The sequence below is a fragment of the Perissodus microlepis genome, chromosome 23 (genome assembly GCF_051167445.1).
Source record: "Perissodus microlepis isolate ML-2025 ecotype Zambia chromosome 23, ASM5116744v1, whole genome shotgun sequence".
In the NCBI taxonomy this organism is placed as follows: Eukaryota; Metazoa; Chordata; class Actinopteri; order Cichliformes; family Cichlidae; genus Perissodus; species Perissodus microlepis.
Window position 1 is genome coordinate 28,543,870 of NC_140482.1, and position 27,005 is coordinate 28,570,874.

Consider the following 27,005-nt stretch of genomic DNA (forward strand, 5'->3'; position numbering starts at 1 on the left):
TCTACCCTTGGTCACATATTTGATGTTGCAGCTGGTGATTTATGCTCGTTTTAATTCTCAAAAACTGCAATCTCTTCTTGCAGCTTTGCAGTTACACAAAACAGACGTTTCCTGTGTAGTGTTTTGTGCTTTCTTGGGTTTCCAAATGTAGTTCTTGCTGCTACTACTACTGCTACTACTAGTAAAAAGCCATGGTGTTGTAATAGATGCAATGTGGAGTTTAGCATCTTCATCTGGATAGGAGCATGTTTTACTCCAAAACCTGATAGTACCTTTCCAGGTGCACGAGCTGTCAATTACATAAGCATCATCATAGATGATAACAATCCGGATGGTCCATCTTCTCTTTAGTCTGGAGGACACAGTGTCCAGCTTTTCCAAAAGCCATAGAACAGTTTTCTTTTTTGCCTCAGCTCATTTTAAATGATCTTTAGCCCAGAGAGGACAAAATCTTTCCTGGATTATATTCACGTGTGGCTTCTTCTTTCCCTGATAGAGATTTAACCTGTATATGTTGGTGGCACTGACACAATTGAGTTCACAGATGGAGATTTCTGAAGGCATTCCTGAGTGCATGCAGGAATTTCCCTGACAGAAAATTATACTTGTTTTTAATATTCTTCAGATTTCTTCAAATTCTCTGAATCCGTTGATGATAGGGGTGGGCGATATAAACGATATACGATAGAAACGATATAAATTTGGCCAACGATAGAGATTTTGACTATACCGCTCTATTGCGATAGCGCATGTTGATGATGTCATCAAGCTGCGCCTGTTTTGGTCGAAAGTATCGCAGCGGCTACAACCATTATCATCTGCAAATTATTCCGGGCGACAGTCGTAGCAAAGAGATGAAGCACTTTTGAAATATGGGGAAAGCCAAAAACTGCGCTTCCTCCACTTCCGTAACATTGATTCATTAATGTTGAATTCTCTCGCAGCTGCTCTATTCCCATGTTGTTGCAGTATATTAATAACTAACCTCGTATTGTGGATGAATAATCTCAGTTGTTCTCCTGACTGAAGTTTGCCCCGTGTATAGCATCCTGCTATGCGATTGCATTTGTCCCTGACCACCAGAATCCCTCAGGTTAACTTTTATCGAGTGGAAAAAAAGTTGGCGTTCATCCTCCAGCTTCACTGTGCTAATGTTATGCTAACATAGCTGTGTCGCTAGCAATCACGTAGCACAACATTGTATACCAGGTAGTCCAACTTCAGTAACCCTGCAAACGTCACTGCTGTTTAGTTTTCTGTCTTCATTTATGTTGGAAGTGGTAGCAGAGCTGTACGTTTTAATTAGTTTCAAAAATCTCTTAGTCAGAACATGGTATGTCATGTTTAGGTGGAAACTAGCGAGCTAACTTCCTGCTAACTTCTAACTGCGTTAAATTTAATAAATTCTGTTTTCATGAATGCATGGATGTTAAACTTAATTGTTACACCTGCTAAAGCAGCAACGCTGATGATTTTATTAAAGATGAAAGAATTTAGACCGTTTTTAACTCTTAGTGTTCGTTTGACTTTGGGACCTGAAATGGACGGAGTTTTGGACCCAGATTACTCTGCGAAGCTCCTTACTACGGCAGCCGTAATGCTCTGACAATCCATCAAAACATTTTTTAACAGATTTCTGCACGCCCATATCGGTTCGAGGTCAGTAAGCACAACCAGAATTCATACATAAGGCACACTCTCGATTTTTGAGAAAACTAAGGGATTTTAAGTGTGCCTTATAGTGTGGAAAATACGTTATACAGAAGAAAAGAATATATCGCGATATATATCGTTACCGCACGTGCTTCAAATTATATCGCGATATGGATTTTAGGCCATATCGCCCAGCCCTAGTTGATGATATCATGCACTGTGGATTATGAAATATTCCGTCTTACAAAAGAAATCTTTCCGTATTTTATAGATCATTTTTTTCAGATTAGTGAACCTCTTCCAGTTGGAAATTCTTCCATGTGGTATGTGTTTCTGTCATTCAATTCAGTTTATTTATGAAATACAAAAATGACTCAGTTTGTATGCTTTCTGTGCTTTATTAATAGAATATGGGTTTATGAGATTTGCATTCTGTTTTTTACATTTTACATCTTTTTTTAGAACTGGAATTGTATATGTGTTGTAAGAGGTGCTGGGAGCAAACAAAGCTACCATAACTGTTAATTTTTCAGGAAATGGATACTGAAATTTTTTTTTTTAATATTTACTTACTGTTTGCTTTGGTTTGGGGTTTTTTTGGCTCCTACACATGCAGCATGTTCAAATTCCCCCTCTAAATTTTCAAGGTCAGGGCATCAAAAGGGCAAACTTGTATAAGAAGGTATTGGTGCACAGTGAGCAATATGACATTCTTTTTAATTCGTACTTAATGTGCAAACATTTGTGGCAGACAGTGATTAATTTAGTGTCAGGTAAATGACGAGGGTGTTACAGGAACTGTGGTAAATGCAAATGCAGTCCCAGTGCTCTGATTGTCTACTTTTTTTCTTTTTTTTAGTCATATGGTGATTTGCTCTTTGTGCTCTAACAATTTTCCTAAATTTAGATTAAAAAGACTTTCAAAACTCCAGTAAAGTTCTATGTTTGGATTGTTTCATTTGTGCTAAAATGTTATCTCAACTTTTCTGTAATCCATGAAATATATTTGTCATGATTTTGGAATAGAGCTCTCAGTTATTTTGATCTATCTAAAACCTGTTACAAAAGCTGCTCGGTTTATCCGGATATTGTTTTACATGTATCTAATGGTTTGAGATGAGTTGGCAGATAGTTTACTTATAATTCTTCCCTTTAAACTGGTTGCACGTCAGTGGAACAATGCAGCAAGGCTCTTATGTCACATAAACCTCACTGCAGCTATTGTGAAGTTATTTTATGCTGTACCCTTTTGCCCAGTTTTCTTTAGAAGTTTCCTTTAACTGTTGTTTGAACGACATTTCAGATGATGGAAATTGAATTCTGAAAGCACTTTGTGTTTTTTGTTTTTTACTTTCCTGTGCGTAATAGGCACATCTTCATTTTCAGTTTCTCAGTCAGGTGACTGTTTCTATTGACTTTTCACTTGGTTTAACTAAAAGGTTTCTCAGACTTTTGCACACGCTGGAACTACTGTCAGGGCTTTGGAGTGCGACCCAATTTCTCAATGGTGTGACAAAAAAAAAATCCTAGGCCGCACCGGCGCAACGGACCAGCCGTTCGAGTAAAAATAAAATAAATAAATAAATAAATAAAGGTCTCCGCAACTCTGAAATTCTCTGTGTAGCCAACAGCACACAACATTATGCCGATATCGTGGCCTTAACTGATCATGAAGGTGCTGCTTAGAGTAGCTGTTCGATTGACTTGTGTGTCACACGCGTGTCTCTGCACAGACGCGCAGGAAGGGGAAATGACATAGGGAATTCCCACAATAATCCAATAGCACACGGCGCACCTGCACATTCCGCCAATGTGCCAATGTTCCGCAAAAAAAATCCTAGATCGCACCGGTGCGACCAGCTGTTCGCGTAAAAGAAACCAAAAAAAAAGGTCTCTGCAATTCTGAAAGTCTCCATGTGGTCAACAATAGACACACATTATGCCCATATTGTGGTCTAAACCAATAAGAGATAGTCAAGGGCCCAAGGTAAGATGTTCAGATACTGAGATGTTCAGTTCAAAGCCTTTAAGGCACTTTTAATTTTGTCTTTCTTTGTATATATATCGTAAGATATTTTACATTTAAATTTCAGCTCAGTGAAGCACGTTAAGCACAAGAACTTTTTCAGTACCGTATTTTTCAGACTATAGAGCACACTTAAAATCCTTTAAAATCCTCAAAAGTGCGCCTTATGTATGAATTCTGGTTTTGCTTACTGACCGCGAACTAGGGCTGCTCGATTATGGCAAAAATGCTAATCACGATTATTTTCACTGAAATTGAGATCTCGATTATTTCACGATATTTATTTAACAATAACAATGTATTGAATAATGACTTTAAAGATTGTCAAAAAATAATATAAAATAGTGTGCAAATACTGATAACAGTGCAAATGTTTGCAATATAAAAAATAAATGAAAAATGTAAACATCTATGTTTAGTGAACTTTGCAGTGTTGCTGTGGTGCAGCTACGACACTGTAGCAAAGTTTACACACTATGTCTACTTGATCCACGTCTGACTCCGCGAACCCATAATGTTTCCACACCACTGAAGTTTTTTTTACCTCTCTTTTCAACCAACAGCAGTCACTCTCCTCTCCAGATAACTTCTGCTTAGCTTTCCGAGCTTCCCTTGGGTCCTCTTAATCAGCGGTCCCCAACCCCCGGGCCTCGGACCGGTACCGGTCCGTGAGTCGTTTGGTACCGGGCCGCGAGAGTTGAGGCTCAGGTGTGAAATGTATAGTTTTCAGGGTTTTTATCGGTTTTCAGCGTTATTTTGTTATCGTTTTTATCGTTTACTCGGTTTTCCTTGGTCTTTTCACGTGTGTTATGAATAAATCTTTTTTTTTTTGGTACCGGTACTAGTTTTATTTTGTTGTATTTATCCGCGACACCTTAAAGGACGGTCCATGAAAATATTGTCGGGCATAAACCGGTCCGTGGCGCAAAAAAGGTTGGGGACCGCTGCTCTTAATTGTTGTGATGCGTGTTCAAAATGCAGAGAGGTGCGCTCGATTTGCCACACGGAGCAGCGCGAGAGTAAAGCACGAGGGAGGGGCTAATAATCGGCTCAGTCATTTTTAATGATCGTAATCGAGATTAAAATTCGATTAATTGAGCAGCCCTACCGCGAACTGATTTTATGTTGTACGCAGCGCTTAAAAAATCTGTCAAAATGTTTTAGTACGACTTTGGTAAGCTATGAAGCCACACTGCTTGATGGATTGTTGGACCATTATGGCTACCGTAGTCAGGAGCGTCGCAGAGTAATACATATCGTGCTTCAACATAATACCACCATATTGTGTATACAGACCCCAAAATGACAACTGTTGAGAGACATGCTTATGAAGCAGATTTCAAACTCTATCAGTCAGCAGTAGAACACGGGAATAGAGCAGCTGCGAGAGAATTCAACATTAATGAATCAATTGTACAGAAGTGGAGGAAGCAAGAAGAATTAGTTGAGTAAAGTGTGACTTATCTGACTATTTGGTTTCGCTAAATGCGCCTTATGGCCCAAAAAATATGGTAACTTATCTTTGTTGTAGAAATGTGCTCCAAATAAAGAACTTTGTGTTGACAAGAAGCAAATACTAATGCATTAAGACGATAAGGCGATATATCCAGTTTTTAAATATATTGTTATACTTTTATACAAGATATAAGGTATGACAATATCATTTATATCGATATAGTCTATGTTGTGTTATAATTATATCTGTGGAGCCGCAAGTTTGCCTCTCTTTCGTCCACTTTTGCCTCTGCGCTTACGTTCCAATACTGCGCATGCGTGAAGCACAAGAAGATTCAGCCTGCTTCATTTCTGTCTGCCATTTATTTACTTTCCGGTTCGTTGAAACATCGCGGCAAAAGGTCGAGGAAAAGCACCAAGTTTTTTAAATGGACTAACAATGAGGTGGAGTTGTTGCTGCGAGTAACACAAAAGTACAACGTTGCAAAAGCGAGTGAGAATTAAAGAATTTGAAGAAAAGCCATCTGGAGCATGTACAAACTGATATTAATCTTTAATAGGGCTGTCAAAATTGAGAGCAAACAAAACAACTGCTGTATAATGCCCTCCGCTATCTTAGTTTAATTGGCTAATTGGTCACATGACTGCATCACATGACTAAAATGCGTCATCGTTTTAGAACGTCTGCGTTTTCTCTGTCCACACTGCGACGCAAACGCACTGTCTTCAAATGTATTTGTTTTCGAGAGCGTTTTCAAAACACCGTCTCAGTGTGGACGGGAGGCCAAAATGGAGAGAAAACGATCCGGTTTCAAACGAAAACGCATTAGTGTGGACGTAGCCTAACAATCAGTGGAGGACTTGGGTTACTTGGGATTAAACAGTCATGTGAAAAAGAGTTTTCCCAGTTCTGCATACAGCCGTGTGGAAAAAGAAAAATACACGCTTAATAGTTCCACTAGTAGCAAATCAATCAATCAAATGTGCTTGATGCACAACTGAGAGAGTTTGAAGTACTCAGCATCTGTGACTCTACAGAACTCAGTGAACATGTTAAATATAAGAAATAATGACAGTATGATTAGAATAAGACTGGACGACAGGACAAAGCCTCTTCTCTCTTAAAAGAATGTGGCAGCACAGCAGACTTGGAGATGTTTGGCCAAATTGCACAGCAACATTTTTGCAATAACCAGACACGGCATATCGGCACAAACACCTCGTACCAACTGTCAGCACGGCGGTGGAGGGGTGACGATTCTGGCTTGTTTTGCAGCCACGCCTGGGGACCTTGCAGTCATAGAGTCAACCATGTGAGTTCCTTTGTATACCAAAGTATTTCAGAGTCAAATTTGAGGCCATCTGTCCACCAGCTAAAGCTTAGATCATGAAACAGGACAGTGATCCCAAGCACAGCACAGCTTGATTTTCAACGCGTAGCATAAGCAGAGACAACCAGAGCTGTAGAGTCTCACGTTTTGTCTGAACTCCTTCCTACAGTGGAGTCACTCTCACCACAAAATGTTTCTGTGAAGTGCTGCAAGGACTGCTTTTCACTCACTTGGCCATCGACCTTGTGGTGATACTTAAATAGATTACCAAAAGAAAGATCTTCTGGATTTGCAGATATGTGGGTAGATGAAAAGTTTAGTGTTGTCACCTTAACTGGCAATCACGCATGCAGCGTGAGTAATACTGAAGCACTGTAACAAATAAGTTTCTACACTGAGTGAATTAGTCAGTTAATGCATTTCTCTGGTTCTGTTTGATGATTATACTTCCTATGTTTTATGGATTTATGGTAAATATAATTTCCTTTCAGTGTCAAATTGGAAACTTTGGTTATCCGATGAGTCCTGATGGAAACTGTTGTGACTTAGTGCTTTTTAAATAACCTCTGTATTCATGAGTTTTAAGGTGTTTTTGATCATCTTAGCTGGAGGGCCATGCTATTTATAAGTTTGACACCTACAAAAAACCTCCCCCTCTTCCCCTTCAGAAGCAGAGTGTGGTCTGAGGTTTGGTTACTAAGTGATGGAGCAAAAACACGCAACACCAAAAATTTTACTGCTGCCGCCCTCGTGCTTTCTTAATCTGCCTAATGAACTCTGACTCAAATACGTTAGCAACAAGGGTCGCGCATTTTTAGACCTTTACCGCTTTCTTTTTTTAAATTGTGTCTAGAGTTCAAATTGCAGATTTTTTTCGTTGTTTTGTTTTTTGTCAGTGCCACAGTATGAAATCACTGTGCCTTTTGGGCTTCTTGGTCTGTGGTTTGGTTACCGTCTCTATACCCTGTGGGTAAAATTTTGGTTTGATTTAGAAGAAAAGGTAAAAAAGAGCAGAAGTTTCATAGCTTTGTCGTCAGAGATGGTGACACATGTTGGTGACAGTTTGCACCTCGGTTTTCGTACAAGAGGTCAGACTGGAATCAGATTAATGTTGCGACTCTTAGTTCTTAGAACTGTAGCAAATATCGATGTAGGACATTACTTTGAAGATCAAATGCTTGAGTATCAAGTCAGAAAATGCTGCAGAGATTTAACAAAGAGATGAACAATAATGATAATATACAGTGTTTCACTGAAAACACATTTCAGTGAAACCAAGATGTCTAGAAGGGTTTGTGTGTAGGACTCTTTCACTATCGCAACCATGGCGTCTGTTGTCTTTGGGCTTTAAAGGAAGTGGTTTTTCATCTTGAAGCAGCAACTCTGCCAAAGGTGACATGCATGGTTTATTTTGAGGTTTCTATGACATACTCAGAGATTTATACTAAAGGTTTTAGTGTGTTTAAAAAAAACAAAAAACAAAACCCTGACTTCTCAGATGTGTACTGCATACGTGTCACGCTAATGCTGGAAACAAATCTGTATGATGAGTATCATTGCAGTGGCCATATCTTTATCCTAGTCACAGTTTTGTCTTATTTCAGCAGAAGGCTAAATTCTGTTGAAAACTTGATAGAGGAACAAAAAATATTTTAGCACTTAATTTTCACACATCTTTCATAGACGTCTTTGAACATTCAAAATAACCTTTACGTCATTACCACAATGTTGGAGATGCGCGTAAAGCCGACTGAAACGTCGCATGCAATCGGCATTTCATGTGCACTTTTTTTATGAGCTGTGATTTTGCCCACTTGCCCAGGATGTGATGAAATGGGCGGATGATTAAAGGATGATCTCAGATTATCTGATGCTCAGTTCAGATCTGCCAGGAGACTGAACAAATTTAGTAGTGTACTTTTTAGAACGCAGAAAGCCCCTACACTGCACTATTTGAACTAAACAAAACCACAACACACTGGGACTTGAAGATACAATGGAAAGATGTTTCTGTGAGACGTTTGCTGTCCCTGGCCACAGCCTGACACCTGGCGATTCACACAGCTGAACACCAGGAAGTCTCTATTAACTGCCTGTCCTTGTCGTTGCAGTGTTTTGGAGCAGCAAAACCTCAAAAACAACAGGTTCTTGGAATAATCTCTCTTGTTTAGACCTCTCCATGTGAAAAAAAAGGCCTATTGGGACCCGCCATATTGAACCCCACCTCACCACAGGAATCTAAAACCCTATCTGTATTTTGGGGTGTTGTTCAGGCGGTGAAGACTCGGTGTCACCGCTTTACCTCGACACCCCACCCCTTACCGAGCGCGCGTCTTCCCTTTTTTTGCCTCAGTGCTGCTGCCTGTGTTTTGAACTTACAGTGTGGAACTGGCAGGTTCAGGGGTGTGATTGAGGTTTGAAATAGAATATGTGTTTGTCTCCAGTGCCTGCAGATGTCTTCACTTAGGAAGGTAAACATCGCATGGGCTGTTTAACTGTTAGAGGCAACAACCAGCCTCATCCCCAGGGCCCCAGGAGGAAATCAAGCACAAATGACACTGTTTTGTGTTTCACCAGACATCTGTCACCTTGGTCGCCCGCCATACATGCAGGGTACCGCACGATGCCGCTTTTTTTTGCAGCGGGGCTCTCGAAGCTGCCGTTATTTCTCCTGCCTGTGCAGGAGTTTTCAACCATAAACAAGAAGACATAAGTGTAATTTCCACAGACCCTTTTTTATTTAAGTGTATGTATAATATACCAGAAATCTAAAATATTTTGACCCTGTAGATGATTAACACAATCCTTTTTTTTCCAAAAGCTGTGGAACATGTTTGAAAGTTGTGTATTTTGTCCCAACAGAAAGAAGAAGGAAAGGTCCAAGGCCAGCTGAACCACACAGATTCGAGCCAGTACATCCGCGACCTCAAAGACCAGATAGCAGAGCTACAACATGAGGTGAGACTCCTAAAAACAAGCTACATGTTCACCTCAGTCACACTACCATTTTTTTGTTGTTGGTGTAAACGCTTTGATCAAAATTTCACAACAATCCCTCAGATATGGTTTTACTTTGACTTGAACAGATTAGTTGAAGTGTTAACTACACCCAGAGACTTCCTGTGTGGTGCTGAAGTTGCGAACCTCTTAGAGATGTATTCACAAACATGACTTACAGAGGTTTATATGGCAGAACTTGGAGAACATTGAGGCACGATGCAAAGATGGATGCACATTCAAATGATAGATATTTGAGAGTGAGTAAAATGTCACATATGACGTCAGAAGTGACACATTCACATTCACAAAGATGTTTTAAAGAGTGCTGTCTCAGTCGTTTCCCTTCCCTGCCAGTTGTCTTTGAGTTTTAGATTGCCCGACAATGATTCTTATTATTTTAAGCATGCACAATGAGCAAAACTGAAACTGGTTTAAGTCCCGTCATGCACCTCCTGCACAGTTTCAATTAACATCATACATCTTGAAATTTTATGTGCAGCATCTCAGATGTTGATTAGATCACCGTTTCCTTTCACATGACAGCAACAGGAAGGCAGTGTGCCAAGTTTAGAGAGACCCAGGTAAATGTAGGGTTGTTCGGGTTTTGGGTTGTTGTTATCGTTTTTATGTACTGTGCTCTAAACTGGCCTCTGAATGCATCTCTTTCTACATGACTGTCTGTTGCATGGCAGGCCAACCCAGGTGAGTGTTTTCAGATGTTCTGTGTAACACCCCCAGCTTTTCAAGCCTGACCATGTGTTGATCTTTACCCAAGCCCTTTTTGAGTCTGGTTAATTCATGGTGTAGGAGACCATCCCAAGTGCTTCAAGGTAAAGCTCAAGAAAGCGGCCGTGCACGGCTGTAAACTGGAGGTGGGGACGTTAACTGAAAATACACTGTTCAAAACAAATTTAAAATTAGTGCATATGTAGGCCCTTTTTGAACTTATAACTGAAAGATAATCGGAGGAAATACAAACCCAATTCCAAAATAGTTGGGACGCTGCAAAGTGTGAATAAAAACAGAATGCAGTGATTTGCAAATCTCAACTGAGACATGAAAATTATTAGCTGATTTTGAATTGGATGTAAGAGAAAAGTTGGGACAGGAGAAACAAAAGAATATCTTGGAACTAATTAGGTTAATTAAGGTCAGTAACGCGAATTAGTATAAAAAGAGCATCTTAGAGTGGCAAGGTTTATAAACGGAGTCTACAAATTCAGCAACAGTTTCAAAATAATGTATGCTTTTGATTGCTTTGAATATCTCATCATCTAAAGTACATAATGTCAGAGAGTCTAGAGAAATCTCTGTGTGCAGAAAAGGCCAAGAACTGGATGCTGTGATCTTTGATCCTCGGACAGCACTTCATTAAAAACAATAAAACGATTATTTTTGCGATTAGTCGACTAATCAGATCATCATCCATTGGACGTACAGCGTACAGCTTATTGCACCAGCATGCATCTGCTCTTATATAACTATCATTAGCTTACAGCTTTAAGTGTTTTAAGGTATGTGCTAACTAAAAATAACGACAAGATGATAGTTTATTAAATTTTAATGACATTTGCAGATTGTTTCAGTGGAGTTTAATAAAGGAGCCGTCTGCTCCTTGCTATCTAAAATATAACGGGACACTGGAGTTTATTCTCGAGCATCTCACACTTCTGATAATCAGTTGTCTGCTTGACGTTTATTCAGCTGTGTAAAAACTATAACTTTATCTCAGCCAAACCGATTTACTCAGGAACAAATAAAATACTAAAAAAAAGCCAAACAATAACATTTTTAAGTTATCTAAGTGACTTATATATCACGTTTAACCTGAGTAGCGAAAGATGGCGGTGGGTTTGAAAACGATTTGCCGGGAGTCCGGTGTTCTCACGGGCTCTAGTGAGCCTTGCCCCCGGCTAGCTATCGAGCTAGTGGGTAACAGACGTCTCCGAAAACGTCGGAGCGCTTTTGAAAATATGTGGTGTCTTGATAAACTGAGCAGATATTTGAGGTTTACACAGCTACATTCTCGCCTGAAAATATGTTAAACGTTTATTTTGTGACCCAGAAAGAATAATAAGAGTAATATTAAAACTAAGTAGCTGCCGCCATTGTTGGAAACTGAGCTGCGCTGCGCTATGAATTCTGGGACACAGCTTCTTCTTCTTCGGGGTTTAACGGCTGTCACTACCCGATCCGTACCGGAAACCCGATCGGTACCCCGCATGCGCGAAAGGTGTCTACTTCCGGTCGAAGCATTTTACGATAGTTACAGGTCAGAGTATCTGTTAAGATGTTAAGAATAACAAGTATCTCTTAAAATGTTTCCGATAATGAAACATTTAATATAATGTAGACAAAAACAAAAAAATAAAAAGATAGTGACAGATCAGGACTCCCGATCCTTACTGCGCATGTGCAAAGTCGGACCGTACAAATCGGGTCTACCCGATCCGTACCGCGCATGTACAGGGGTTTTCTTCTTCTTCTGTTCGTTTAATGGAAGTTTACTCCCCAGTGTACGAGGATACCGCCACCTGCTGACTGAGCGAATGAACCCTATTGTAAACTGAATTAGCGTCATTACAAAACGTGTGTTAAATTTGATTTAGTGATAGTCGAGTGTGTTTATGCTTGTCTGTGTGGAGAGGATTGTTGGAATAGTGATGATGATGTCCGCTATCACTGTCAGTTGCCAGTAAACACTTCATCTGGCTGATGAATCTTCAAATAACACATTACAAAGTCTGTATTATTAACTCTGTCATTAGGCACCATTCTTCTTATTTTACGCCGCTGTTGTTCAATCGGGGGACGCGCTCTGTTGAGGAGAAAAGCAAAAATTTGTTGCGGATACGGATTTTCCATTGTTTAAATGTCCCGGTAGTCGAAAAGGAGGCAGAGCTGTTGAGAAATGCTAAGAGCTAACTGGGCGCTAACCGTGTCATTCAAATATATTGAATGTCGCAATGTTGGCAAAGAGAGGAAGTGACGTAAGATTTGCGCATGCGGGGTACCGATCGGGTTTCCGGTACGGATCGGGTAGCGACAACGGCAGCTGGCATCCTTGTACATGCAGTGCTGCCATCTTCTGTTTCAGTCCGTTATTACACTCTTAAATACTAGTACTTATTCCTGCGCCTTTTGGGATCTAACAAAGCTTCAAACGACGCGTCGACTATTAAATTAGTCGTCGACGATTTTAATAGTCGACGTAATCGTGACTAGTCGACTAATCGTGGCAGCCCTATTTCTAACTAACCTGGATAGCATTAGCTTATAACATCGCTCTCTATCATCTAAATATATTTCTGACTTTTAAAAAAAAGTGCAGCAATGCAAGTCTAAAAAATTAATGGATGAAAGCCAGATTGGCTATAGCCATCTTTTATATACAGTCAATGCAAAAAGTTCCTTACCAGGTATTTTGTTTTCCGAGAGAAAACAAATCCTCCAGTCTCAGACACCTTTCCTTTGCCTTGAAGCTCTGGAAGCACCTTAAACTGTTAACGTGGTTTAAGGTGCTTCCTGCTACCATGCAGTCTTAAATGGAACATAATTATATGACTCTTTGTCCCAAATCCATACTACACATTGACCTTAAGTGTTGAGATTATAAAGCACATTCGTGCACACATTCAATAAACTCATCAAAGATTGAAGCAAAGACAGCATATAGGCTTTGTGAATTGGACGGTGACATTTCTAAATCTCTATATAATTTTATATTGAGATGTGTGAATAAAAGCTTTTACTACAAATTTAAAAGAGACAACTTGTCTTCCTCCGTGTGAGTGCTGTAAAAATATTTATTTCATGTCTACTAATTATACAAACACGACACTCACCAGTTGTATACTCTTGGTGTGTAGTATGGCTCTGATTTTATTGCGTTGTTCCCTTTTGTTTTTATTTTTGGTTGAACTGGTGCCTGCATGTTGAAATTCTAGAGGACATCTCATCTTATTTGTTTCAGTGTTTCTGGTAAAATGTCACCAGCTCCCACTGACAGTTTGTTCTTATCACGTGTCAAGTTTTTGTTATCTCACTGAGTTGCTAGCAGTCACATGTTGTCCAGGAAGCTGTGCAAGAGTCATATTTTAAGTAAAAATATGATATTTTACGTAAAACTGGCCACAGGAAACACATTTGTTGAAATTCAATCCGAAAACTGTCTTAAATTTCTCTTTATTAGTAAACAATGAACAGCGGACAGGACAGGAAGTGCTGAACTAGATATCCGCTCTCTATATTTCCTGCACCTGGCTAAAAGAAGGTTTGACCAAGACTTTCTTCCTCCCTCTTTCCTTCTGAGTACAATAACAGCAACCAAAAAAATAAATAAATTAGTGAGCTGTCTATACAACTATACCCATTTTAATCATTCACACTTAAACCTGCTTCAGAGACACAAGACAGTGAAGCAAACATAGAGCTGGTCCACGACGATATTGGAGCAGGGGATCTCAGGGAGGTGATCCAGGCCTTAGCACAGCACCTCAGGTCATATAGCATCTGTAACAAGCAGTTTGCGATTCCTTTAAGCCAGTTTTCTTCTGAGCGTGCTCACACATGTGACAATGTCAGGATATCCACTGTCTCTGACGTCCTGTAGAGCCCCCTGGTCACAAACCAGGTGTGTAGAGTCTGGAGCTTTTGGCTTACTGGGATAACTTGCATGTTTGCTGACCTAATTTTTGAAACTTTGGCTATATTTAATGTGTGCATCCACCACTGTAACAGTGTATTTATGACAGAAAATAAGGAAAAGCATAATATGTTAGCTGTAATATTTTCAAGAGGTTTGGTGTTCATGCAGCTGCCTTCAGGCACAGAAGTCTGATCTGTAGGGGATTGTGTGGCTCCTGACTCTCACTGTTTGCTTTCACAGATTCGCTGCTTAAAAGGACAGAGGGGGCGCTTGGCCAATCAGCCCACTTTTGATGGGATCCATATTGTTAACCACTACAGGGCGGATGATGAGTCTTACCAGTCTTCGGACGACGATGGGGTCAAGGTCTCCCCCCTGCAGGTCCCCCAGCAGAGGAGCCGTATCAAACTACACCCCAAACTCGAGGACACCGACAGCGATGAGGAGGAGGAGGACGGAGAGGCCCTGCGGATCTCTGTTCCTCAGAGCAGCAGCCACAAGACCACCTCCGTGTGAGCGGCGCCCGCCGGCTGCTGAAGTGGAGACGGAGGCTGTCAGCACTAACTGTGGAAGAGAGGGTCATCCAGCAAACCATTTCAGAGGAGACTCCTGGACTTGAAGAAAGAAATGCATCATCATCATCATTTGATATCCTGAGAATCACACGTGGATTTAGTTTGTTTTACCTTCCTTTTGCAGTTTTTTTCTTGTTGTTGTTTTGGGGGGTTTTTGTGAGTAAAGCCAGAAGCTCAGCCTGAACCTCAGTAGAGGCTCAAATCACGTGGAGCGTCTCAGACTCTACTGGGCCACAGAGACCTGACAAAGAGGAGGAGAAGGGAGATCTCAGTCTGTCACTCCTGACCGCTTCTTCTAGGTACAACACAGAAAAAGAGACTGTGCAATAAAAACGTTTTACTCTATATTACACACTTCATGTTTTTATATTTTAAAGCTTTTTATAAATGAACATCAGAAATGCATTGATGCCGTTACTACTAAGTGTCCATCATGCAGAGGCAGATTTGTATGAGTGCTGTGCGTGCGCATGTATAAATATCTATATTTCTAATGTCTTGAAGAGCTTCATCAGAGCCTGGTATCAAACTCGCTTGTATCAGCCAGCGACGACTCGATGACTTTCTTTGGCCTTAGCTCGTGCCGCATGCCTTTCAAGGTCAAAGTGACATTGCGTACATGTAGATATGTAAATGTGTATCATGTTGTTTGTTTCCCCCCACTTCCTTTTGAACTTGAAAATGCAGATCTGGTGTTTAGAATATGCTGTACATTTGAGAGTAAAGGGACATATAATGTAGTTTAACACAAATAACAAATCCTGCTTTTGAGACGAGGGAGGTGAATTCCTGGTAGAATAACTAGTCACCCCTCTTCAGATGCTTTTGAACTCTCCGTTCTTAAAGCAGCCAGCATGTTAATAAGTGCAGATGGGGACAGGTTTATTTCTTAGCTACTGTTGCTGTTTTACCAAGTTCTCTGAAAGCATCACGATCTCACTTTCACGATGAGGTAAAAGGCGAATCACTTCAGCGCATAATGCATCTACCGATGACTCAAAGCTGAATGATGCCTCTCATATGTTCTGAGTGTCACTAATTTGCACGGAATTGATGACAGTCTGAGAGAACTTTGGTCAGGAGATGAAGCCGAGATAAAGCAACACTTAACAACACAACATGGAAACTAATCGGGACCGGCAAAGTGTTACCAAAGCGAGGCCTATGTTCTGGATCTACAAGCCACTCCATTTCATGACCTGGATGTGTAAAAGTGAATTTCTCTGAATGTCTGAACACTAACTTCTGTATGAATCGAGGCAGCCGCAGTCTCCAGGAACCAGCAAAGATTCTGACTTTGAGCAGGTGATGATGATGTTAATGTCTCTTTGATGATGGAATAGAAGAGGAACAGCTAATGGCACTTTTTTTTGAGTCTGCAGTGCAGTATGGACACACTATGATGCAGTCAAGCACACTCTGCAAACTAAATGAGATTGTTATATATATATATATATATGTGTGTGTGTGTGTGTGTGTGTGTGTGTGTGTGAGAGAGAGAGAGAGAGTGAGCGAAAGGGATGAATTCACAATAAAATTGTTTGATAAACTCCTGGCCTGGTCTGTCTTGTAATGGTGGCTGCAAACCTCTAACCAGAGTCTCCTCGTGCAGGCTGAACAGCACATGTGGGATGTTTAGTCTCAGCGCTGCCTTCCCCTGAAGATTCTTAGCTTAGATTGACTGTTTCAGGAAGTGATTTTTCTCGCGGTTTTCAAAGTTGAGCCTCAACTACTAATCATTTCATGCAGAAAACCGCATTTTAAAAAGAGCATCTCTCTTCGGGCACTGAAACATTTACCAGGTTTGTGTTTGGTTTTTTGACTTTTTCCCCCCCACAAAATGCTGATGATGAGTTTGTGTTGGACACTGAGGCCAGTCTGTTAGTGATGTAAGCTCAGATTTTTAGAACTTGCGTTGACTAGTAAGGTTTGCGATCCTTTTTTTTGACATGGCGCAGTGGAAGGTCGCTTATTTCTATAGCGGGTGCCAGATGTTACAGCCACATCAATTCTATTTTAATCATTTCAATTTTAATCTCAAAATTCGGATTTATTATTAATAATACCCGAGTTTAGCACAACCTAAACAGCAGTACTCCTGCGCAGACACGGGTGTATGAATACAGCTGATTTTATGTATTTCATTGATTTCTTTTTCTTTGATTGACCTTTGCAAATATTCGATCAGATTTAAACGTGCGTCCTGAAATGTTTACTATAAGGAGAGCGCGATACAGTGGCGCAGTGTGGGAGGCGTGAATCATTTGGTGAGTTCACATGTAGAGGCGTTTTAAAGCTGAATTTCAACGGAGAGAAGAAAATATTTGAATACTGCAGAAATAATGACGGAGTTAATTAATTGTGCGGTTATAAACAACCGCATATCAAATCAAATCTAGTTTCAAACCGCGAAGTTCTAACATCCTGCGTAAAAGCGGCATCAAATCCCTAAATGTATTTATTATATTATTAATATCATTAATATTATTATTATGTGCGTGTATTTAATCGTGATGGCATGATGCTACAGTTAAGAAACCGTCTGCCTATCGGGCAGCAGGCCCTGCTGCAGCTGCTTTTATCGGTTCGAGCTTCATATCTTCTCCAAAAAACTGTATCCGGATGCCGTGATGCGTCTAATCGAGCTGGGACATGTGGTCCTTTAATTTCCTGTCCTTTATTTACTGATAACGGTTTGCATGTAGCCGACATTATAAATGCATTCACTGACATGTTGGTGCCAAAGCCGTGTAAACGGTCTGAAACCTTTTTGGGCGTCCAGTTGTCTGATTTGGAGGAAACTTCACACCTTCACAGGCGTGGAGGATTTGACCGGAGCGGATTTGCTAGCGGTTACCTGATGATATATTAAAATAATAAGTGAAGAAACGAAATGAAATGAAAAGTCATCCAAAATGCGCATGTGTGAACTTCGGCTCCGTGGCAATTCAAGCGTCTCAAGCCACGAACAATAAAACTTTAAAGCGCAAACATGGCCTGATAGCCACCTGTATTTACTGCAAACGAATGCAGGTTTTTGATCACACTTTCACTTCAATGCCGTCTCAAAACTGTTTTATTACACCTGCAGTGGATGAAAGGCACCAGGACGCACGACTCCGTCTTACTGATCAGCGCGTAATGACGCTCTAATCTTCGACCTGTGGGAACAGAAAACAAACTGTCTCCGTTATTTGCTTCTTCCTCTCGGGGTAATGTGAAACGGTCACCGCAGGCGTTAGGACGGAGAGTGTCTGTCACATAATAACAGTTTATGGGCTCAAGTGACCACCAGACCTGGACAACACTTTGTCCTGTGTGGAGCCGGCAGTGAGTTTTGATCAGAGAGACACCGCGGTGCGTTTTTATGTGAGGATTTATTCTCAATGAATTATTTTTCCTCTAGCGTTTTATTGGCTGAACTCAACCAGAGACACTCTTGGCAAACCCGCAGCGTTTGGTCAAATTTTAATTGCAGCCTATAAGAATAATAAGACTACCCCGCCGGTTCAAAGTTTCTCCCACCCCTTTATTTTACCACGACGTGCTACTTCAAGCTCCCCAGCAAGGCACCCTGGGGTGTGTCTCCCCGTTTCCTCTCCCCCTGCCCCCTTTAAAGATTGAGAACGGCGCCGATAAAGCCTGTATCACCTCTCCCGACTGCCACGGGCTCCATGGGAGACACGAGCTGCAGTCTGCGAGAACTTCGGCAGCCCCAAGCTGTGGAAAAGTTAAACACTGCAAAAAGTGTCTCATAGACTTATCGTCCCAAGTTGTACTTTTAAACAATAAATAAACTTTTCTCTTCTTCATTCCACCTGCGTTTCTTGTAAGAAAGGAAACCACTGTCGGGTTCTGAAATGAGTCCGTTTGCTCTAAAGATGCAAGACGACGTCGCCCCCGCTGCAGACAGTTTTCCTACAGCCTGCCCCGCACTGCTCTGACTAAAACACTGCAGGCGGATATTTTTTACAGCGCACTGAGCTGTGGCGAGCAGCCTCGACACCTGTCCGACGACACCTGGCAGGCGTGACCGACAGTCCGCGCATGCTCCCTTGTCAGGTTGAAACCTCTTAAAGCACTCGGGAGCAACATCACCACACCAGTAGATGTCAAATCTTGGAGCGAGCGGCCTCGGGCGCAGGAGGACTGCTCTCTACAGCTGGATTATTGTCACTGATTTGTTCTGTTCCGCTTCAGAGATGCCCCGCTCCTTCTTGGTGAAGAGTAAGAAGGCGCACAGTTATCACCAACCCCGAAGTTTTGAGGATGACTACAACAAGCTGGACACGATACTGGCGCACATATGCTCGGGTATGCAAAAGGAGGCTTTTCTTCAATATTCCCCTCTTTGTCAGATGACACTTTCAATGCTGTATTTGATATTGATATAATCTGACGGGATGAGGGGTATTTTTCAAAAGTAAAATACATTTTTGATCGCAACACTTGCCATTAATTTGTAGGATGAATAATACTTTAAAAGAAAAGCACTTTACAGTTAAGAGTCATTGTAGTGTTTTGTATTCAATTATGAAACTGTTCTTTTGGTTAAATGCATGTATTTAAATATCTCGGGTTATTCACAGAACTGAGTTTTATTACATATTACAACGCTATTTTTTATTGTTATACCATATCATATATTAACACTATTACAACAAGAAAAATTTACGTTATCTCTGACTAATTTTGTCCACCAAAAATCCAGTTTTGTTTTGACAAATTACCGAACTGGCGACCATCGACGTCATTTATCAGCCCTTTAAAAACAACATAAGAATGGCTTTAATTGAGTCACCGGTCATTACGATGCTGACTGTCATTTGTTTTGTGCTTCTCAGAGGGAGATAAACTCCCAGAAGAAGACACGGATATGTCGGTGGACAGGTACGACCTGTCTCCGGACTCCCACCTGGGCGACGCTGCAGATTTCTCCCCCAAGTCTCCGCTGAGCTGTGCCGACAGCCTGTGCCCTCGCTCCCCGGACTATGAGGACTTCTGGAGGCCTCCATCTCCCTCCGTCTCGCCAGGTAGACAAAGACACACACATACTGATGATCCTGCAATAGATTACATTTCATGTACACATGAAAGACCCAGAGCGGAAACTGTAAAGCGTCCAGGACGCACAGATCCAATGCAGACTTTGATTTGTATTTTTTTCCACCATGGTTTAGAAAACATACAATACAATGTTCGTTTCGGCAAACTAAATAAGCAAAGCAGGCCTTTGTGATAGTTTACATATTTTGCTGTTTTAATCATTTTCTGAGATTGTTTTAAATGATCTATTGAAGTTATTCTTCACACAAATACGTTTTCAGTTTTTATAATAAATCAGAGCAGATATCATCTAATCTAATTTAATTTTAATCGGACTCAACCACAAATCATCACTTGGGGAATCTGAAATAAGTTTTCCCCTCAATGATTCCTCTGAGGCCCCGTAGATCCCTGGAAGTGCTCCTCTTCGGTCACTTCACTGCTTTCATTAAATTTTTATCTGTTCCCCTCTCCAGCTGATTCGGAGAAATCTCTTTCTCCCCTGGTGGACGAGACTCAGCCCTTCACCGTTCCATTCCGGCCGTACGCCTGGAGCAGCAGCTATCCCAGGCCGGAGCTGAGGCCGCTGGTGCAGCCAAGCCTCCATACGGGAATGGAGGTAGAAAGAGGCCCGGCTGCGATGGGTTTCTACGGAGACAGAAGCACCCATCCTGCCCTGTATGCAGACCGAGCTCTGGGAGAGGAGACCTATGGTAACTACAGGAGGCACGCTGCTGCTCTGCTGTTTCCTGAGGCAGGCCTGCACGGAAAAACCCACGACGTGAACGCGCAGTCTGATCTGCTGTGCTCTAGCCTCATCATCAATGGGGCTTACAAGTGCGTCAAGTGCAGTAAGGTGAGGACAGAGAGCAACGAAGAGAGCTGTGATTTCATATAGTCCAGTCTAATATAGTGTCTTCTATAAAATGCATGCATGTTTGTAAGAAAACACCAATAATTTAAAAACTTGGGATAATTTGATTTCCGCTCAACTTGGCCCCAAGCAAAGACTCACTGCAGCTGCTGTCTTTTGGCTGACCTCTGACCTCTCTATAGGTGGAACAAAACACAAACAATTGACTCTCCAGTTACACAGAATCGAATTTGTTTTTTTTCTTCGATGGTTTATTGCAAATTTTAAAACGTTCTTATCGTCAATTCATTGTTGTTCTCAGGTGTTTTCCACTCCCCACGGTTTAGAAGTGCACGTCCGCAGATCACACAGCGGCACCCGGCCATTTGCGTGCGAAATCTGCGGCAAAACTTTCGGACACGCAGTGAGCCTGGAACAACACAAGGCCGTGCACTCTCAGGTATCTTCACACCTCAAACCACAAGATGCAGTTTGCACCCTTTTCTTTTTTTGGATTCACATCTTGCTTTCAACCCGCCTTCCTGTCAAGCGTGGATGCGCTGACTCGAAAATGTGACTAAAACAGGCCTCTGCTCACGTTTCAGGAAAGAAGTTTCGACTGCAAAATATGCGGTAAAAGTTTCAAGCGGTCGTCAACTCTGTCGACTCACCTGCTTATCCACTCCGACACGCGGCCGTACCCATGCCAGTACTGCGGCAAAAGGTTCCATCAGAAGTCGGACATGAAGAAACACACCTTCATCCACACAGGTGAGCGAAGAAAGGGACGAAACTACATTTGTTGTTTTGATTGTTCTGTAACCGAGGTAAAAGATCTGTGCGCAAAATCCAATTTTTAAGCAGCAAAATGTATACCTCTCGTTCATTTTTATTATATTTGTTTTTTAAACCCTATATCAAATGTTTTTTCCTTTTTTTCTCTTTCAGGTGAAAAGCCACATAAATGCCAGGTGTGCGGGAAGGCGTTCAGCCAGAGCTCCAACCTCATTACGCACAGCAGGAAACACACCGGATACAAACCTTTCGGCTGCGACCTCTGCGGCAAAGGTTTCCAGAGAAAGGTGGATTTGAGGAGACACAAGGAGACGCAGCACGGGCTGAAATGAACTGACACGGCACCATGGAGTCAATCTAATCTGACTTCAGAGCAATCATTTGCTCATTCCTAGGAAGTCGTTTTTAGACATCCGGTATTTTCGACTTTTCCTCCTTCTGCCATCCACCTTGAGGACATTTTTCGGATCAAGATCGACTCTGACTCTCATTTAGCTTGTTAAACGTGCATTGAACCTATATTTAACAACGACAGATGGTGTTTTTTAATTTATTTTATAAGGGAAAAAAACGTTTAACGGGCGACTTTTTGCAGTGCGAAGACGAGCAACACTAACGAGACCAGCCTGCTGCAGAATGTTACATGCTCAAAAAACCAGAGATAAGCTGTGGACTTTAAAATACATGACATGTAAGCGCGATAATAATAACAATAATAATAAAATTGTCTGTGTCTTAAGCCCAAAATATTAGCAGTCACACTTCAATGACAGGATTGGCAGAGCCATAAAGAAACAGATGCAAATCTGCGCTTCTCCAAAAGAACAGACGTAGGATTTTGTTGTCAGCTACAGCAATGCTGGCAAAACAGCCTCCTTACACTGTCTGATTTAATAATCGCTTCCATTACCAAGCTGGTATCTTTGGTCTATTTTGCACATTTTCTTGTCAAATTTAAACTTCTATCGTTTACAAATAAATATTACTTCTCTTCAAATATGTATTCCAGTTTCTTGTTGATGTTTTAAAATGATTATTATTATTATCAAAATTTCAATGCAGTTAAAAATATGGATGAGTTAAGTTTTTCCAAACGAAAACAGAGACGGAACGGAAAAAGCGTGCATAAAAATAAAACAGATTACATTAAAGTAAAGGTCGGGTTTCATCACCCAAGTTTAAAAAAATTCCACAGTGCGTCTTTTTGTCACTGTTGTCAGCAGACGCGTCGGTAGATTTAAGGTCATTAGCAACAGTTATTTCAGATTTTTTCTCGATCGAACACACACACACACACACACACACACACACACACACACACACACACACACACACAGGGAGAGAGAGAAATAAAACTATGATCTAATCGAATAAGAGCTTTACGTTCCAGAGTGTAAACTTTAAAACAAAGGCGCCAGGACGTTGAGCCATCTTGCTGCCGTGATTGTGTGATTGCCCAGAGGCTACTGTTTGTTTTGACCACTGCAGACATTTGTTTGGACCTCAAACAGTATGAGCTGATTTAACCGTTAACCAAATGCGTTTTACCCTCATGGCTGTTATTTGGGGGGGAGGAAAAAAACGAGCTTTGGCAGAAAAGATATCACATGTGGCAGCTGTGATCCTGGGAAAAATGAGAGTCGGGAAGCACCCTGTCAAAGTTTCTGTACTGCTACATAAACAATAGATTAAAGGGTTTAATCTGATAAACAAAAACGCTCCCTGGAAATATTACGGCGCATTTAAGAAACAGGTGGTATCCCTGTCATAGAGACTATTTCCATAGATAGAATCAGTTTAATACTGTGAAAATACCTCTCATAACTGGTTAGGTGAGCTTATAAACAGTCGGCTTATTAATCTACCGATTCTTCCAAACTCTTATCTTTTAACCTCCAACACAAAAGAGGCGGAAAGAGGAACAATCACTTTGTCGTTTTCACTCAACATTGATTGAAATCACTGACTCACAAGGATTTTCTATGCCTCACTTGCCTCAAAATCGTACAACATCCAGGCCTGCGAAAATACTGAATATTTTAAACCCCGGGATGAACAGACTAAAGGAGAACAGGAACAGGCATGCTCATTTAAAGCAAGATTTAGTGGAGCTGTGCACCTTACAGCTACATGGCAGAGAGACTCACGCCGTTTATTCCTTTCAAACGAAAATGCATTTTATATGCAGCAACCACACATTTCAAGGCGAATAAAAAGCTTCAGTTTTGAAAAGACTTCAAAACTGAAGCTCCTTTAAAATAAGTCTATAAAGGAAATAAGAGGTTACGCTGCTTGAAAGGAGTGCACTTTTTGTTCAGACTGAATGAGGTTGAATCTGGTGACAGGGGAATTTCCTGATGCCTGATGCCAGTGCCTTTAACACTCAGAGAGCCCTGAGCCGCCAACCTCACCTTTGAAGTAAGCAAGCAAGCAGGTTCTCTCAGGTGGGACGTTTCACTGCTGGGCAGAGCAGGTCGACTTCAGCTGAACTTGTGACATTGAGCTCCTCTCATAACTGTTTAAGCAACTGAACAACCTAGATCGCTTATGATGGATGTTTTGTTTGTTTTTTTACCTCATAGAGTGCTGTATGATGAGTCCCTTTGAGAGATGCTCTTCAAGCACAATCTCAGAGTGAAGCTTCTCAAGTAAAAATCTTCAAACGAGCCAATAGGCTGACCAGATTTCCTCCAAGTGCATGGCTAGATTTTTCTTTTAAACTTTATCCCACTGCCTAAAGGCATATCAAATATGAATAGGAGACGGCTCGATTGATTTGAGTGGGCGAATAATCAGAGCATTGCAGTCTGAGGCCTGCATTTTGGCCCATAAGTGCACACGGTGGATAAACATGCACTCATCTGTGCACGCAGCCACACAGCATGCAGAGGTATGGCTGGATTAATTTTTTCTGACAGACATAGTTGTGCAATTAGAAAGTTCAAGGTCTGGGTTTGTGTGGTCTTGGATGATCTATTATTAATCTGAGATTATACATGAATAATAAAAGATGGGAGAGAGACTCGGGTGTTTGATTTTTTTTTTTCTTTTTTCGATTTTTAATGTCTGAAAAAACAGACATTAAAAATGTAATCAAATTATTAGCTAGTATTATGGGATATTTGGGGTATTATGGGATAGATGACACCCCCCACCCCCCCATTATACAAAAATTATTTTTGTATAAAAATAATCTACTGAAAAGAGGTCAAGTATATAGATATTATTGCACAATCAATACATGAAAAAACTTCAAAATAAAGCCAAGTTGTATGGGACATGCTACACCCGAACTCCCATAACTTCATAATGGAAGCTCTGATTTACCCAAACTGAGTGCGGTGGTTGACAGGAAGTTTCTCTACATGTCTGAATAAACAAAATGTGAACCGCTGGGTACACTGAGGAAATATAGCTGTACTTCCTCTAAACCATCAATGTGTCTAATAGACTCCATTCCTACAGGCTTGCACAAAAAGGTCTTACCATCTAATAATGCGGCAATCTTAAATATGATCAATTTAAGATTAATATTAATGTACGTACAACAGGCCTTTAAGGTGAAGTTACCATAAACCATTACTCAAAAACTGACCATCAACTGACTCAACTGTTTTAGATAATTACTGGCCAATCTCCAACCGTCCTTTTATTTCTAAAATTCTTGAAAAAGTAGTTGTGAAACAGCTAATGGATTGTCTGCAGAGGAATGATTTATTTGAAGAGTTTTAGTGAGGTTTCAGAATTCATCACAGTACAGAAACAGCTTTTAGTGAAGGTTACAAATGATCTTTTCATGACCTCTGACAGTGGACTCCTTTCTGTTCTTATAGTGCTAGACTGCAGTGCAGCGTTTGATACTGTTTACCACAATATCTTACTACAGAGATTAGAACACACTGTAGGTATTAAAGGTACTGCGCTGCTGCAGTTTGAATTATATCTAGTTTCTAATTTGTTAAAATAACTGGAGAGGCCTCTTCACACACTAAGGCTAATTATGGAGTTCCACAGAGTTCCGTGCTAGGACCTATTCTGTTCACATTATACATGCTTCCTTTAGTCAGTATCATTCGAAGGCATAGCATACATTTTCACTGCTATGTAGATGCCGGATGACACACACTAATGAGTTAAATTGCAGGAATGTCTTAACGATATAAAGTCCTGGATGAACTCTAATTTCCTGCTTCTAATTTCAGATAATCTGAGGTTATTGAACTCGGCCCCCAAAATCTTAGAAACATGGTGTCTAACAAGATACTGTGGATGGCATTACCTTGGCCAGGATATGTCCTTCAATGCTCATTTTATACAAATATGCAGGACTGCTTTCCTACATTTACATATTATCGCTAAAATCAGAAGCATCCTGTCTCAGAGTGATGCTGAAAAACTAGTTCTTAATTGTAGGCTGTAGACTATGTTGTTCTAAAATGCTTCAGTTGATCCAGAATGCTGCCGCAAGAGTACTGACAGGGACTAGAAAAGAAGCGCATATTTCTCCTATATAAGCTTCTTTTCTTCTAATTTTCATTGTCTCCTTGTTAAATCCAGAATCAAGTCCTTAAAATTCTTCACCTCACATCCAAAGTCTTGAATAATCAGGCCCTATATTATCTTAAAGACTTCATAGTGCCATATCACACGATTAGAGCACTTCACTCTCAGTCTGCAGGCTTACTTGTGGTTCCTAGAGTTTCTTAAAGTAGAATAGAGGGCGAAGCTTTCAGGCCCCTCATCTGTGGAACGAGCTACCAGTTTGGATATGGGAGACAGACACCCTCTCTACCTTTAAGATTAGAATTAAAGCTTTCCTTTTTGATAAGGAATAATGTTAGGGCTGAATCAGGTGACCCTGAACTCGCCGTTTGCTAATAGGTCTAAGCTGCTGGGGCTTCCCATGACTCTCACTGACTATTTCTTCTTCACTCACCTCTTTTCACAGCCTGTCTGTATGCACAACTTTGCATTTAATCTTAAGTCATTATTAATCTCTGGCTCTCTTTCACAGTGTGTCTTTTTGTCCTTTATTCCTCCCGTCAAACCCAACCAGTCACAGCAAATAGCCGCCCCTCCCTGAGCCTGGCTCTGTCGGAAGTTTCTTCCTGTTAAAAGAGAGTTTTTCCTTCCCGCTGTTTCTTGTTCATAGTGCTTGCTCACAGGGGGTCGTCTGATTGTTGCGGTTTGCTCTGTGTTATTGTAGGATCTTCGCATTATGTTATAACGACCTTTGAATTGACTGGTGTTGTGAGTTTGTCCTATATTAGCAAAATGTAACTGACCTGAACTGAAAGAAATGCAAAAATGAGAATATGTTATGAATGCATTGTATTGCATTGCATCGATCAAATGATGAAGTACTTTCTAAAAGAGTTAAAAATGAACATAAAATTTATTCAAACTGCTTAAAAAGTCTAGAAATGTCAAGAAAAGTTTACATTACTAATTGAAAGCATGGATAAATGATTGTGGGCTTTAAACGGTATGAACAGCTGTCAAATGCAGGAGTAACTACAAACAGGGAACAAACGGTTGACATAGTAAGTCAATAACTATAGAAAAATGTCTGAGAGAGTTCACTAGCCATAATTGACCAATGGTAAGCAGAAAGTGGTCCAGA

The 27,005-nt window shown here is 40.8% G+C and overlaps 2 protein-coding genes across 7 annotated transcripts in view; both read left to right on the forward strand.

The window, feature by feature from the left end:
• Positions 1-16,240, forward strand: part of evi5b (ecotropic viral integration site 5b) — a 46,401-nt gene extending 30,161 nt beyond the window's left edge. For 4 of the 6 annotated variants that reach the window (XM_084920785.1, XM_084920787.1, XM_084920784.1 and 1 more), the window contains 2 exons: positions 9,328-9,423; positions 14,354-16,240. In XM_084920785.1, the coding sequence (XP_084776911.1) occupies positions 9,328-9,423; positions 14,354-14,629 (372 nt within the window). In that variant the 3' untranslated portion in view covers positions 14,630-16,240. The other 2 variants (XM_084920788.1, XM_084920789.1) reach the window with 2 other exon arrangements.
• Positions 16,241-18,263: 2,023 nt separating this feature from the next.
• Positions 18,264-22,357, forward strand: gfi1ab (growth factor independent 1A transcription repressor b). Its single transcript, XM_084920790.1, has 6 exons — positions 18,264-19,002; positions 19,533-19,721; positions 20,211-20,590; positions 20,910-21,047; positions 21,193-21,358; positions 21,536-22,357. The coding sequence occupies exons 1-6, from the start codon at positions 18,798-18,800 to the stop codon at positions 21,712-21,714; spliced, it is 1,257 nt and encodes a 418-aa protein (XP_084776916.1). The 5' UTR covers positions 18,264-18,797; the 3' UTR covers positions 21,715-22,357.
• The last annotated feature ends 4,648 nt before the right edge of the window (positions 22,358-27,005 follow it).